Here is a 13,814-nt window from a genome sequence, read left to right as displayed (position 1 = left end):
GTGCTGTGCCAGGGCCTGCCCCAGCAGTCCTGGCCCTGCACTGTTCCGTGAGTCCCGGGTTCAGCTTCCCGCAGGAGTTGGAAATGGCACAGGGGGAAGAGCAGGGACACCCTGCACCTGCCCAGGGCAGAGGGAGCTCATCAGTTTTCCCTTTTCCCATCAGACCACCATCATGGGAGGGCTTTCATGCATTCGCTGAGCAAGGAGAGAGACACAGGCACTGCGATGCCAGTGAGTGCCTTTGTCCAGGAGGCAGGCAGGAGGCAGAGGAACAGGGGTAAGCCGCCAAAGCTGCACCCTGGAGGACATCCCAAAGGCAAAACCAGTCCCAGCAGCAACGTCGGACCCCAAATTAATGCAGCCAATCTAGAAGTTGCCGTGACAGGAGCCGTGTGGCAGCTCCAAGTGCTGGGAGATGCACCTCCAGCCAGGAAGCATGAAGGACATCACACACGTGAAACTGGTTCTGTCAGCAACATATCAAATCCCTTCAATAAATGTATAGGACTGCTTTTTAAAATATTTTTGTGTATTTGCAAAATTATGCAAGTGGCACTTTCGATGTTGAACCCTTTAGTAGTTTCATCGTAAAGTTTCACCTGACACATTGGAGGCTATTGCAAAGACCAAGGGTTAATATCTTTGTTCAGGTTTCCCTTTCATCCCCCTTGGCTTTTGGCTCAGCTTTCCTTTCCTTCCTATTCTCTGGTTTCCCCTTGGTGTTGCAAGGGAGATGTTTGGAAGGTTTTGCAATCCAGCGGTGCCACTGCCTTGATGTCCTGAAGGCAGGGAAGCAGTGCCGGGGTGTTGGCAGCAGCGTCCTGTCCCTGCTGCCGGCAGCCCGGGGGCAGGAGCGCCCCGGCGGTGCCATGGCGGGGTTCCCCTCAGGGGTGGGCAGCCGCAGCCTGGCTGTGCGGGGCGGCCCCGGCGGTGCCATGCCGGGGTTCCCTCTCCTCTCAAACCTGCAGTTGGTTTTCACAAGCCCTGGACACCTCCCAGAGCTCTTCCCCACGGATCAACTTCCCCTTCTCCCGCGTTTCAAAGCCAAGGACCACAATTAGTCCTGAGGCTTTAATTGGGGGGTGAAAATCTCGTTCCCTCCTCCGGCATCTGGCAGTTGCTCTCCGGGAACCGGGAATGGGAATGGGGATGGGGGGGACCACGATGGGGACACTGGGGACAGGGTGGGGACACCAGGAATGGGGACAACAGGAATGGGAATGGGGACATGGGGCACTGGGATGGGGACCCTGGGAGCAGGCTGGAGTCACCAGGAACTGGGAATGGGGACATCAGGACTGGGATGGCAACACCAGGAATGGGAGTGGCGACACTGGGAGCAGGCTGGGGACATCAGGAAATGGGAATGGGAACACCAGGAGACAATGGGGAAAGGGATGGGGACACCAGGAGCAGAATGGGAAGACCAGCAGGAGGTTGGGGACACCAGGAACTGGGAATGGGGACATCAGGAGTTGGGAATGGCAACACCAGGAATGGGAATTACGACATGGGGGACCAGGATGGGGTCACGAGGAACAGGTGGGGCATTACCAGGAACTGGTAATGGGAACACCAGGAATGGGAATGGGAATGTGGGGGACCAGGATGGGGACACTGGGGACAGGAACGGGGACACTGGGAGCAGGCTGGGCATTACCAGCAATGGGAATGGGCACAGCAGGAACTCTGTGTCTCTGCTGCCCCCCGGGCTGTGCCTTGGAGCCCTGACAGCTCCTGCAGGTCGCAGCTTTCCCAAGGCCTGGCAGCCCTCGCTGCCATTGCCGGTCCTGCAGCGCCGGGCGGGACGTGCTGCGGATCCCGCCGGGCTCCGGCGCTGCCGTGGAACCCGCCGGCACCGTCAGCCCGCACGGCACCCACGGCAAGGGGCACCACGGCCGGGCAGCTGCTCCCCACGGCATCGCCAGCCCACAGCACCCGGCAGCTCGCATTTACTCACCTGCGGCAGGAAAGCAGCAAAGCCTGGCAGCAAACTCCCAAGGACATTCCAGGGGACAAAGGGACGCTTCCAGCAGCATTCCGGAGTTGAGTATTCCCGCAGAATTCCTTCTCCAGCTTTGCAGCCTCTCGTGCTTTTCCAGGACTGTGGGGTTTCCACTGCCCTCCTGCTGCTCCTGGCTCAGTGCTCGCCAGGTTCAGTGCCCCCTTGGCAGCCCCGGACAAACGGAGGGCACTGCTCTGCTCTGCTTTCTTCTGCTCAACATCTTCATTCTCCTCCTCGCAGGGACCCACAACTCTCCCGCTTTACAAAGAGCAGCAGCTCTTGGCAGGCCCGGCAGGATCTTCCCCGGAAAGGCCGTGGCACTGCCCTGTGCTCGTCCTGCCACAGGAGCTCAAGGCTTCTCCACAGCACAACTTCCCAGCAGTGACCTCCCTGCTCCAGAGGGATGAGGAGCCTCTGCTGAACTGCAGAGATTCACACACTGCAACCATTGCACTGGCTGCATTTGCCTGTCATTCTGCAGCACTTGGGGATCTACTGTGGCTCTTCCTGCTGTTTAAGGAGGAGGTTTGCAAGCTCTGGGAACTGGATGGAGTTTTTTTCAGCTGCCAGCTAAGGAAGTGTTCAACCTGTTACACAATACATGCAATGAAATCTACAGTGATTTAAGAACTTGGACTCCAGCAGAACTGTTGGATTATTTCATCAGGAAAAATAGACCAGGAAATAAAGCCATCCCTTAATATATGTAAGTCAAATTAACTCATTTAGGTAAATAAATAGATTGTAAAGAGGACCCACTGAGTTTTCTATATGGATACATTACAGAAGGGAGCAGGATACAATGCTTGGGATGCTCCTTGGAATACTAGTCCAGAAATGTCTTAGTACAGAGCATCAGACTCCACAACAGAATCTTGCCAAGTAATTATATCCACATAGGAAAGGAAATCGTTGGGGATCCTGACCTGGCTTTTGGAGGTATCAGGAGCTCCTAATCAAACAAAGATCTTAAACTGAAAGCTTTATTCAAGTAGCTGAATCTACCCAGCACAGAGCCTTCTACAGCTCATGGTGAGTTTTCTTTCAAGACAGAAAACCCCAAACCAGGCACAATCTTCCATTCCAAAGTCTCACCCAACTGCCTTCATCTCATCCCTGCCCTCCCCCAAGAAGATTCCACCAGCCAAGCCCAGGGGACTCCAAGGGAAACCCTTGTGTGACCTTGGCTGGTGTTCCCTGGGCACTGAGGGAAGAAGAGAAGTTTGTCAAGGTGCCAAATGCCCACGGAGATCTTGGAAATCAGCTCTCCACGATGCTTTGCAGGCCTTCTCAGTCAGTTTGAGCTCTCAAATACACTTGTCCTCAGCGTTTTCTCTGAAAGGGTCACTATGATCTGAAGGGTCAAACTCAGAGGTGTCTGACCCTGCAGACAGTCCTTCCTTCTGGGCAGAGATGCAGCTGCTTGGGAATGTTATTCCCTGCTGGCAGCTTCCCACAGAGCTGTGGGCACACATTCTCCAGGCAGCTCACTGAATGCAGTTTCCTTCCAAGCTGAAGGGAGTCTTTGCTCTACAACATCTCTCCCAGGTGGCACTGTGTGATTGCAGGCTGGTTCTCCTGGCTCTGCCTGTGTCCTGCTCTCCTTGGAAAGCACCATGACTGTAAGGATCCAGATGTTCATCTTGATGTCAAAGAGAATCAATTAAATATCATTAAACAGGCATAAAATGTCGAGAATCAATCAATGAAATGCCAGATCTATTTGAAAATAGACACAAATACAGTGTTGTGGAGCTCCTGGCCCGGCTTTCCCAGCCTTGTGGGGGGCTGGGAAGCCCTGGGACCTCACTTCTCCTGCCCCCTAATTAGGAGCAATTTATTCGGCTAATTAACCACGGAGTCATTTGTCCCTGAGCTGCTTTGTTCCCCTGCCAGGCACAGGCCAGCCCGGGCTCCGCAGGCTGCAGGGCTGCTGCGTCCTGTCAGCGCTCAACACATGGGATTGATTTGCCCCAAAAAGGGCAAACGGCCCCGAATCCCGCGGGCCGAGCGGAGGAGGGGACAGAGTTCTGGCCCAAAACTCCAAGCGCCGGGTTTGCCCAGCCCGGGAAGAACCAAGCGGCCCGAAGTGAGGTGGGACCCCCCAGCAGCCCTTGTGTGCCGTGCCCAGCTGAAGCCCTCCCTGGGGCTCGGGGATGGCTGGGCACACTGGGAGCGCTGGGAAGGGGCCCCGGCTCGGGGCGGGGGCAGCGGGTGCCAGGAGTGACTGAGGGGAAGGGCCTTCCCAGGGACCCCCCGCGCCCCTCGCTGCCCACGGGAAGGTTTTTTTGGTCCCTCGGAGCGATTGGGCGGCGTTTCTGGGCTCGGCGGGGCCGGGCAGGCGGCAGCGGGACACGCGGGGCCCGGGCCGGGCGGCGGAGCCGGTTGGGAACTGCGGGGCGGCCCCAGCGCGGGGCCCGAGGGCGGAGCGGAGCCGGTTGGGAACGACCCCCGATCCCCCCCGTGGCCCAGGTCTGATGCCAGGAGAAAGCACCACTGATAAGAAGGAGTATCTTGGCCAGCCCCCAGAGCTGGGAAGCATTCCAGAAGAAGAAACTGGTTTTTCAGGCCTGTGAACACAGAAGGATAATTTGAAGAAGGGATGTTCCCCAAACGGCCACCAGAGACCCTCAAGAGACCCCTCCTGTGACGTAAATGAGTTCTGAAAACTGATTCAAATGTGTAAGAGAATCTGTGGGAGTGTTTAGTATATATGCATGAGTTTGGGGAAATGTAGTGCACATGTATTAGTTACATCCACAGAAACCAGGGTGTGAGACAGCCCAGTGTGGGTGTGATGGGAGGAGACCCCCCCACGCACGCACCCAGTGCCGAAAAAAAATAAAATCGCTTTCTAATCCTGACATTGCAGTGACAGTTTTATTCCCGTTCAGTGACAGTCCCAGTTGCTCCCAGTATGATCCCTGTTGCCCCAGTTCTGGTACCGAGGGGTCCCGGTCCTGGTGTATCCCGGTGTCCCAGTCCATCCCTGTCCTGGTCCCAGTCTGTCCCAGTCCATCCCAGCCTGTCACAGCCCATCCCGGTCCCTTCCCAGCAGCCGCCGCCGTTTCCCGGGTCCTGCCCCCCCGCCCCCCCCAGAGCTGCCGCCGGACACCGCCCCCCCAAGATGCTGACGGGGGTCGGGGCTCCGTCTTTGGCTTCGTCTCCCTGGGCTGGGGCTCGGCCTCCGCCTGCGGGAGGAGCTGAGGGGGGTCCCCGGGGGTCGTGTGTCCCCCCCGGAGCGTGTGTGCCCCCCCGGGACCCCCATCCCGCTGTCACCCCCTTTTCTCTCCCAACGGAGCTCCTGCCCCAGCTCCCGCTCCCCCCTGGGAGGGGCTTTGGGAGCCCCCCTTTGCCTTGACCCCGGGAGCCCTGCGGGGGCAGTGGGGGCTGCCCAGGGCGGGCACTGGCCCAGGGAGATCGCCCCCCGCCCCCGCGGCAGCCGCTGATCGCGGCGCTTCCCCCGCTTTGGCCCCAAAGCGGCGCCTTTAAGGCCGAGTTGAAGCGCAGCTTAAGCGAGTTCAGCTCGGCCCGGCCCGGGGGTCCCGCCGCTCGTGCCCGTCCAGGGGGCCCGGGGGTGGCGGGGGGACCCGGGCCGGTGCCAGGAGGGCTCCCGAAGGGGATCCCGGGGCATTCCCGGCAATTCCCCCGTGCCCGCCCCCCGCGCTCCCCCGGCCACTTTCGCTTTCGCGGCTCCCGAACTGCGCCCAGCGGGGCCAGCGGAGCAGCGCGATGGCTCCAGCGCTGGGGCTGGGGGTGCTCCTGGCGCTCCTGGGGGTCTCGGGGGGGCAGCCCGAGGGTAAGTGGGACCCCCGCAACGGGCAACTCCTCAACCTTTATTCCCGGGCACCGGCACTTCCCTGAACCTCCATTGCCGGGCACCGGGACCCCCCTGCACCCTCTCCCTCCGCACCGGGACCCCCTGAATCCCGATTGCTGAGCACGGGAACCCCCTGAGCCCCCATTCCCGGAAGGAGACCCCCCTGAACACCCATTCCCGGGCACGGGACCCCCCTGAACCTCCATTTCCGGGTACTGAGACCCCCCTGCACCCTCTCCTTCAGCACCGGGACCCCCTTAAACCTGTTTTTCCCGCACCGGGACCCCCCAATTTCCATTTCTGGGCGCCGAGACCCCCCTGAACACCCATTCCCGGGCACGGGAATACCGCTGAACTTACATTCCTGGGGACAGGGATGCCTCTGAACCCTCATTCCTGAGTACTGGGACCCCCCTGAACCCCCATTCCTGGCCATCCTGCCTCTCCCAGCCCCCTGATCCTTCCTTTTCCTTGACCCTGGGACCCCCTGGACCCACATTCCTGCCTTTCCCAGCCCCCAGCCCCCACTTTCCTCAACACTGGGGACCCCTGGACCCCACCTTTTCCTGGGCACAGGGACTCCCTGAACCTCCATCCCACCTCACAGTGCCCTCCCTCCCCTTCCCCTGACCCTGGGACCCCCCTGAACCTCCATTCCTGGGCATGGGGACCCCCCTGCATCCCCTTACCTAGCACCCAGACCCCCCTGACCGCCCTTCTCTGGGACTGGGACACCCTGCACACCCTTATTCTGCACCAGCATCCCCGTGCATCCCCTTTCTGGGCCATTCTGGGTCTCCTCACCCCATGACCCCAATACAGGGACCCCCGGGCCCCTCTTTCCTGGGCACAGGGACCCCTGGATGCCCCATCCCACCTCTCCCAGTCCCTGCACCCTCCTTTCCTTGGCCCTGGGATCCCCAAACCCCCTTCCTGGCTCTCCCAGTTCCCCCTTTCCTTGACCCTTTACCCCCCCGTACCTCTCAAATCTCCATGTCCCCCCAGTTCTCCACTCCCTGCATTTCCTATCCATCGCGGTGACGGAGCCCGGCCCGAGGATGCCTCAATTCATGGTGTTGGGATACTTGGACGGGATCCCCATCACGCGCTACGACAGCGAGCGGGGCCGGGTGGAGCCGCTGACGCCGTGGATGGCGGCCAGAGCCGAGCCGGGATATTGGGATGGACAGACCCAGCGCAACGAAAGGTGCCGGCGCATTGCTGCCAACAACCTGGAGACAGTGGGGGGCCGGTACAACTGGAGTGGGGGTGAGTAGGGGGAGCCAGGGAATGGGAGGATGTGTGAGGCTGGGATGGGATGTGTGGGGCCAGTATGAGATCTGTGGGACTCCAAGGGGCTGGGATGTGATCTATGGCGCTGGGATGTGGATCCAAGGTGCTCCAAGGAGCTGGAATGAGGCTCTGTGGGTCTCCATTGGACTCTGGGGCTCCATAGGGCTGGAATGGGGCTCCGTGGGGCTGGGACACAATTCCAGGGGTCTCTATGGGTCTGATCCCACCCCCCAGGTCTCCACACAAGGCAGCGGCTTTATGGCTGTGACCTCCTGTCCGACAGGAGCATCCGTGGATACAACCAGATTGGCTTTGACGGGCGGGATTTCATCTCCTTTGACCTGGGATCCAGGAGCTTCGTGGCGGCCGATGGAGCTGCCCAGATCACCAAGAGGAAATGGGAACACGATGGGATTGAGGTGGACTATTGGACAAATTACCTGGAGAACATCTGTCTGGAATGGCTCCGGAAATTCGTCGGATACGGGCAGGAGGCGCTGGAGCGCAAAGGTGAGGGAGACAGAATTCCCATGGGAATGAGGGATTTGGGAAGGTGGAACTGAGGAACATGGGAATTCCTGTGGGATATTCCGTGGATGAATCTGAGTCATCCAACTCCCATGGGAATTCCATGCACAGATCCCACTGTTGTCCCATTCCAATGGGAATTCTGTTGATGGATCTCACTCCAGTCCCACTCCCATGGGAATTCCATGCAGGGATCTCACTCCAATCCCATTCCCATGGGAATTCCAAGGATGGATCTCACCCTTATCCCATTCCAGATCCCCCCCATGTCCACGTGTCCGGGAAAGAGGAACACGGGATCCTGACGTTGTCCTGCCACGCGTACGGATTCTACCCCGGGATGATCGGGATCAACTGGCTGAAGGGGGATGAAGTGCGGGATCAGGAGACGGAGTGGGGCGGGATCGTTCCCAACAGCGACGGCACCTTCCAGAGCTGGGCCAGGATCGAGGCGCTGCCGGGGGAGCGGGAGCAGTACCGGTGCCGGGTGGAGCACGCCGGAATGCCGGAGCCCGGGATCTTCGCCTGGGGTGAGGCTGGGAACGGGCAATGTGGGAACTGGGCATTTGGGAAGGAGGAATTTGGGAGTGTGGGACAGCGGGATGGGGGTAACCCTCCCCCTCCTCCCCCTCCTGCCCTTCCCAGAGCCGGAATCCGTCTGGAATTCCATCCCGGTGTTGGTGGCTGTGTCCGTCATCGCTGCCATCATCATCATCGGCCTCCTGGGAGTCGGTGTCTGGAAGCTCCGATGCGGTAACTCCCGGGATGGGGGTGGGGAAGGGGCACGGATCCGCCCGGCAGCATTCCGGGGATCCTTTGCCACGGGTGCTGATCCCGCTTTATTTCCATAGGGAAGAGGGAGGGGAATGGATACGACCCCGCGCCCACCAGTGAGTCCCAGCAGCGTGTGTGGATCCAGATCCTCTGTGCAGGGATCCCAGGATGGATGCTGGGATTCCAGAGGGGAATGGGGGCCTAATGGCTGGAGTGGGATTGGAAGGGGATTCCAGCTCAGGGCAGGATTCCAGAGTGGGATCAGGTGGAATTGTGGACTGGGATCAGGGTTGGATTCTGAAGTGGGATTGGGGTGGGATGGATGGAGTGGGATTGGGGTGGGATGGATGGAGCAGGATCAGGAGGGTTTCTGGAGCAGTCCCTACTCTCCATGGGCTCCACAGCTGGCTCCGTCCTCTGAGATGGGAACAGGGACATGGTGACTCCTTTCCCCGCTCTCATCCCGGCAGGAATCACGGCCTGAGCGATCCTGGAGCTGGATCCGCCCCTTCCCTCTCCCTGCGGAAAGGCAGGAGCTGCTGGCAGAGCTCATCCCGCTGCTCCCACCCACCCCGGCCCCCCTGCGGCTCTTCCCGATGGATCAACTTCCTGCTTTTTCCTGTGTGAAACCCAGGACCACAATTAACCAGGCTTTAATTTTGGTGTGAAAATCTCCTGCTTTGGGCAATAAATCCTGGCTCCCTCCTCTGGCATCTGACAGTTCCTCTGTGGGAACCAGGAATGGGAATGGGGACAGGGGGGCTGGGATGGGGACACTGGGGAGAGGGTGGGGACACTGGGAGCAGGTTGGGAACTCCAGGAATGGGAATGGGGACATCGGGAATGGGAATAGGAACACTGGGAATGGGAATGGGGACAGGGATGGGATGTCAGAGACTGAAATGGTCAATGATTTCTGCATTCTGGGATTGCCAGGAGACTTTTGCCGGCTTTTGCAGGACTTTGGCATTATCCCTGTGATGGGCAGCTGGGCCCATCTCCCCCTCCAGTGCTGCTGAAGGTGTCAAGCCCTGGAAAGGAGAGAAGAGCCGAGTTTCCCAGGCCCCTCACGGGAACTCTGTGCTGGGCTGTCCGAGGTGTTGGGGGTTCATGGCCCATCAAAGCCCATCCCCCCTCTGCCAATCTTGGAAGGTGGGAAAAAGCCTTTTCCCTGCCCCTCACAGGAACTCTGCGCAGGCCCAGGAGACGTTGGGGGTTCGTGGCATGGCCCGGGACACTGTCCATGGATAGAATAACTCATAACTTCTTGGAGTGTGGGGGCTTCCCTCCCTCCCCCCCAACGGATCAAGGCCACCACTTCAACTGACAGACGTGGGAGCTGCAACTCCCAAGTTCCATCGCTGGACCCCGTGGGTGGTGACTATAGACATCTTTCCACTCTCAGCTTTTCTTTCCCTCCCTCTCCCTTACCCTTCTCCTGCCTTTCCTTTCTCTCCCTTATGCATTTTCCCACAAGGTTCTCTTTATGCCATGTTGCTGTAGATGAGAGAGACAGATGATAACACCCAAAATGGCAACGTACCTGTTTACCTTTGCAACAAAATTGTTCTAAAATAAACCCTACATATGTAAGTTTTCAAACACCGATTATTCAGTGTCGTTTCACTCTAATCCACCCCAAGGGATTTATTAATAAGAACCTGGGTTACCCTCCTCCCCTTTTCTGGGGCGGGTCGTAATGTTTTTGGCATCTGGGTCAAGGACCCTTTGGATGTGGTGGAGTAATCGGTGTCGTCCAAAACTGATACCGAGGGTGAGTCAAATGGTGACCATCCCCTCGTTGTGAAATTATAGTGAGAATTTTTCTCCTGTCGGTGTGACCCGGGCACATCAGAGCTGTTGAAAGGCTTTCTGGTGTAGCCTGGCCCTGTTGAAAGGTTCTCTGGTACCTGGGCCTGTTGAAAGGTTTTCCAGGAGAGAGTCAAGCCGACCCTCAGAGGGTTAAGGGGGAGAAAGACATGAACCTGAGCTGGGTTAATGACTGAGTCAAAAGGAAGGACACCCCAGGGTGAGTTAGATGGGGATTATCCCATCAGACCTTGGTGATGCAGTCATCATCACCTTGGATAAGAAGAAGGGAGATAAATCAGACTGCTCAAACTACCGGGGTATTACTCTGCTCTCCATTGCTGGCAAAATCCTGGCAAGAATCCTCTTGAACAGACTAATACCTGCTAGAGCAGAAGAACTTCTTCCTGAAAGCCAATGTGGTTTCAGAGCCAACAGGAGCACCACAGACATGGGATTTGTTCTCAGACAACTGCAAGAGAAGTGTAGGGAACAGAACAAAGGTCTCTATGGAACCTTTGTTGACCTCACCAAGGCTTTCGATACTGTGAGCAGAAAAGGTCTGTGGCAGATTTTGGAACGTTTAGGTTGTCCCCCCAAGTTCCTTAAAATGATCATCTCACTCCATGAGGATCAGCACGGCCAAGTCAGATATGGTGATGCACTTTCTGAGCCCTTTCTAATATCCAATGGTGTGAAACAAGGCTGTGTTCTTGCACCAACCCTATTCACAATCTTCTTCAGCAGGATGCTCCAAAGGGCCACGGCAGACCTCGATGATCAGGACAGTATCTACATCCGATATCGTACTGATGGAAGCCCTTTCAACCCAAGGCGACTGAAGGCCCACACTGAGACCTTAAACCATCTTGTCCGGGAGCTGCTTTACGCTGATGACGCCGCCCTCGTCGCTCACACAGAAGCAGCTCTGCAGCGTTTAACATCCTGCTTTGCTGAGCCTGCTGAGCTCTTTGGGCTGGAAGTCAGCTTAAAGAAGACAGAAGTTCTCTATCAACCTGCACCTCAGGAAGTCTTCCATCATCCCCATATCACCATTGGCGAATCAGAGCTCAAATCAGTCCAGCAGTTTAATTACCTGGGCAGCCTCATCTCCTGGGATGGTGAGATTGACAGAGAGATGGACAACAGGTTAGCAAAGGCATAGAGAGCTTTGGGAAAACTCCATAAAAGAGTCTGGCGAAATAAACACCTGAAGAAAAGCACAAAGATCAGTGTTTACAGAGCCATTGTGCTGTCTACTCTTTTATATGGGTCCGAATCATGGGTCATCTACCGCCACCACCTGCGACTCCTGGAACGCTCCATCAACGCTGCCTCCGTACAATCCTAAACATCCACTGGGCAGATTATGTGACCAATACGTCTGTTCTAGAACAATCAGCAGTTCCGAGCATTGAGGCCATGTTGCTGAGAACACAGCTGTGCTGGGCAGGACACGTCTCCAGGGTGAAGGACCAACCACCCCCTCCCCAAGATCTGCTCTATGGTGAACTTGCCACCGGCTGCCGCAAGAGAGGACCCCCGAAGAGGAGATACAAGGACTCCCTGAAACAACATCTCAGCCTTGGCCACATTGATCTTCATCACTGCTCTACTCTGGCCTCCAGTCAGGAGGTCTGGAGACACACTGTCTGTAACGCTGCTGCTTCCTTTGAGAACGCACGCAGGGTCACCCTCGAGGAGAAAAGACAAGGCAGAAAGAATCGTGTCCTGTCGATCCCATCCAAGGAGTCTTTCTGCTCTGCCTTTTGCAGCTGCACTTGTCTATCTCGTATTGGCCTCTTTAGCCACCAATGCTCTTGTAGCAAATGTGGGCAGAGCCCTTCCCAAATCTTCATTCGCGAAGCCCGGCCATGATTTTGGATATTAATTTGGGAGTCTGGACTCATTGGTTTATTTGGTTCTGGAACTGGTATTTGGTTGATTTGGTTTTGGAAACAGGTATTTGGTTTATTTTGTATTATGGGTACTTCAGGTTGCAAAGAAAGAATCTTGGAGAAATCCTTTCTGGTATTTTGGATATTAACTTGTGATGTTCAGACTTATAAGTTGATTTGGTTTTGGAAACTGGTATTTGGTTTATTTTGTATTCCTGAACCATTGGAAACAAATTGGGACCCCGTTGGAGGGACAAAGCTGTTGATGCTCCAGGGGTTCCAGGACCCTGAGGTTTCCAGTGCCCACAGAAAGTGTTATTCAGGGAGATCCTCTCGGTCCCTGGATCCGGGGAGTTCCAAGCAAGCTGCCTGGGATTTTATTAAGGCATTAAAAGGTTTCTAAAAGGTATATAAAGATATATAAAAGGTGTACCTAACCAACATAGAAATGGAGCTCTATAATGTAATATGATTGACTTCTAAAAAGTTGTGATAGAACTGTAAAAGAAGAGGTGTGATGCCTCAGAGCTTTTTGAATTTTTTAACTTTTGTAGATTTTAGAAGTAGTGGTGTAGTAATTGTAGATTTAAATGTAGCTGCATTGTATCCCTTACCCTGTAGCATAATGTTTGCACATCCCCAACCCTGTTACCCCATTCCATATCAATCCCTCTAAATTCCATTAGCGTGTTTAGTCTTCTTTTCAAGGTAGAATTGTAGAAAAGCCTGGAGCAGAAGACATCACACAGACACAGCCACCTTCAAGGCCAGAACTTTGGAGGAGCTCCAAGGACTGGGTGCTGCGAAGAAGATGAAGCTGAGGAAGAAGGGGTCCCAAAGACCCCCAACCCAATTCCCAAAGGGGGCAGAACGGGGCAGAAGCGGGGGGTGGAGAGATCTGGGGTTGGATGGACCTTGTTATAAAATCCCAGAGCCACTGTCTGGGGGGTGCCCGTCGTGTGTGTTCCCCTGGCCTGAGGCTCCATTCAAGGCCCTGCTCTCTTTATCTCATCTCATCCACTCCCCTGGCCTGGAGTCTTTTCCTCCGCGCTCTCTTGAGGCAACGGGGACTGGAGCTCCCAGGTGCTGGTGATGCTGGAAATCCCCCCCGGTGCTGGGTGGAGCACGTCAGCCTGGAGCACCCCCTGAGCCGGGACTGGGGTACGGCCCGGCCCCCCCAGCACCGGGGGCACACTGGGAGGGGGGTGAGGGGCTCTGGGGGCCTTGGGGGGAACTGGGAGGAGTTTGGGGGGTAAGGGAAAGGGTCTGGGGGGGAATAGAGAGTCTAAGAAGGAGGTTAGTGGGTGCTGGGAGGGCTGAGAGGGGCTTTGGGGAGTCCTGGGGGCAACTGGGAGGGAGTTTGGGGGAGCTTTTTGGGGATGGGAGCGGCTTTGTGGGGAAAGAGAAGGGCTGAGAAGGGATCTGGAGGGGGTCCTTGGAAGGCTGAGGGTCCCAGCCTGGACCCCCCAATCAATCCCCGCACTGATTTTGGGGGGGTCGTGTGTCCCCCTGTACCTGCTTTTGTTCTGACACCAGTCGGCTGCTCCCAGTGTTCCCAGTAAAGCTTCCCAATTCTCTGCACTCCCTGGATCCCTATTTTTGGGTTGCCCTGAGCTTTGGGAGCCCTGGATGGGTATTTTTGGTGGGCCCTGGGCTCCCCCCTCCCCCGCAGCCCACGGACCCCCCC

At 56.8% G+C, this 13,814-nt stretch overlaps 1 protein-coding gene across 2 annotated transcripts; it reads left to right on the top strand.

The window, feature by feature from the left end:
• The first annotated feature begins 5,671 nt into the window (after nt 1–5,671).
• On the top strand, nt 5,672–9,063 carry LOC113980272 (class I histocompatibility antigen, F10 alpha chain-like). Of its 2 annotated transcripts, none has more exons than XM_027707508.1 (7): nt 5,672–5,804; nt 6,831–7,094; nt 7,353–7,628; nt 7,904–8,176; nt 8,292–8,399; nt 8,498–8,536; nt 8,891–9,063. In XM_027707508.1, exons 1-7 carry the CDS (start codon nt 5,738–5,740, stop codon nt 8,902–8,904), a joined length of 1,041 nt encoding a protein of 346 aa, XP_027563309.1. In that variant the 5' UTR covers nt 5,672–5,737; the 3' UTR covers nt 8,905–9,063. The 2 variants fall into 2 exon arrangements, with proteins under 2 accessions (XP_027563309.1, XP_027563308.1); XM_027707507.1 differs by having other exon boundaries at nt 8,888–9,063.
• The last annotated feature ends 4,751 nt before the right edge of the window (nt 9,064–13,814 follow it).

The sequence above is a fragment of the Neopelma chrysocephalum genome, unplaced genomic scaffold, assembly GCF_003984885.1.
Source record: "Neopelma chrysocephalum unplaced genomic scaffold, ASM398488v2 Primary Assembly neopelma1_93395, whole genome shotgun sequence".
NCBI classification, from domain to species: Eukaryota; Metazoa; Chordata; class Aves; order Passeriformes; family Pipridae; genus Neopelma; species Neopelma chrysocephalum.
This window is presented reverse-complemented; position numbering and strand designations above follow the sequence as displayed.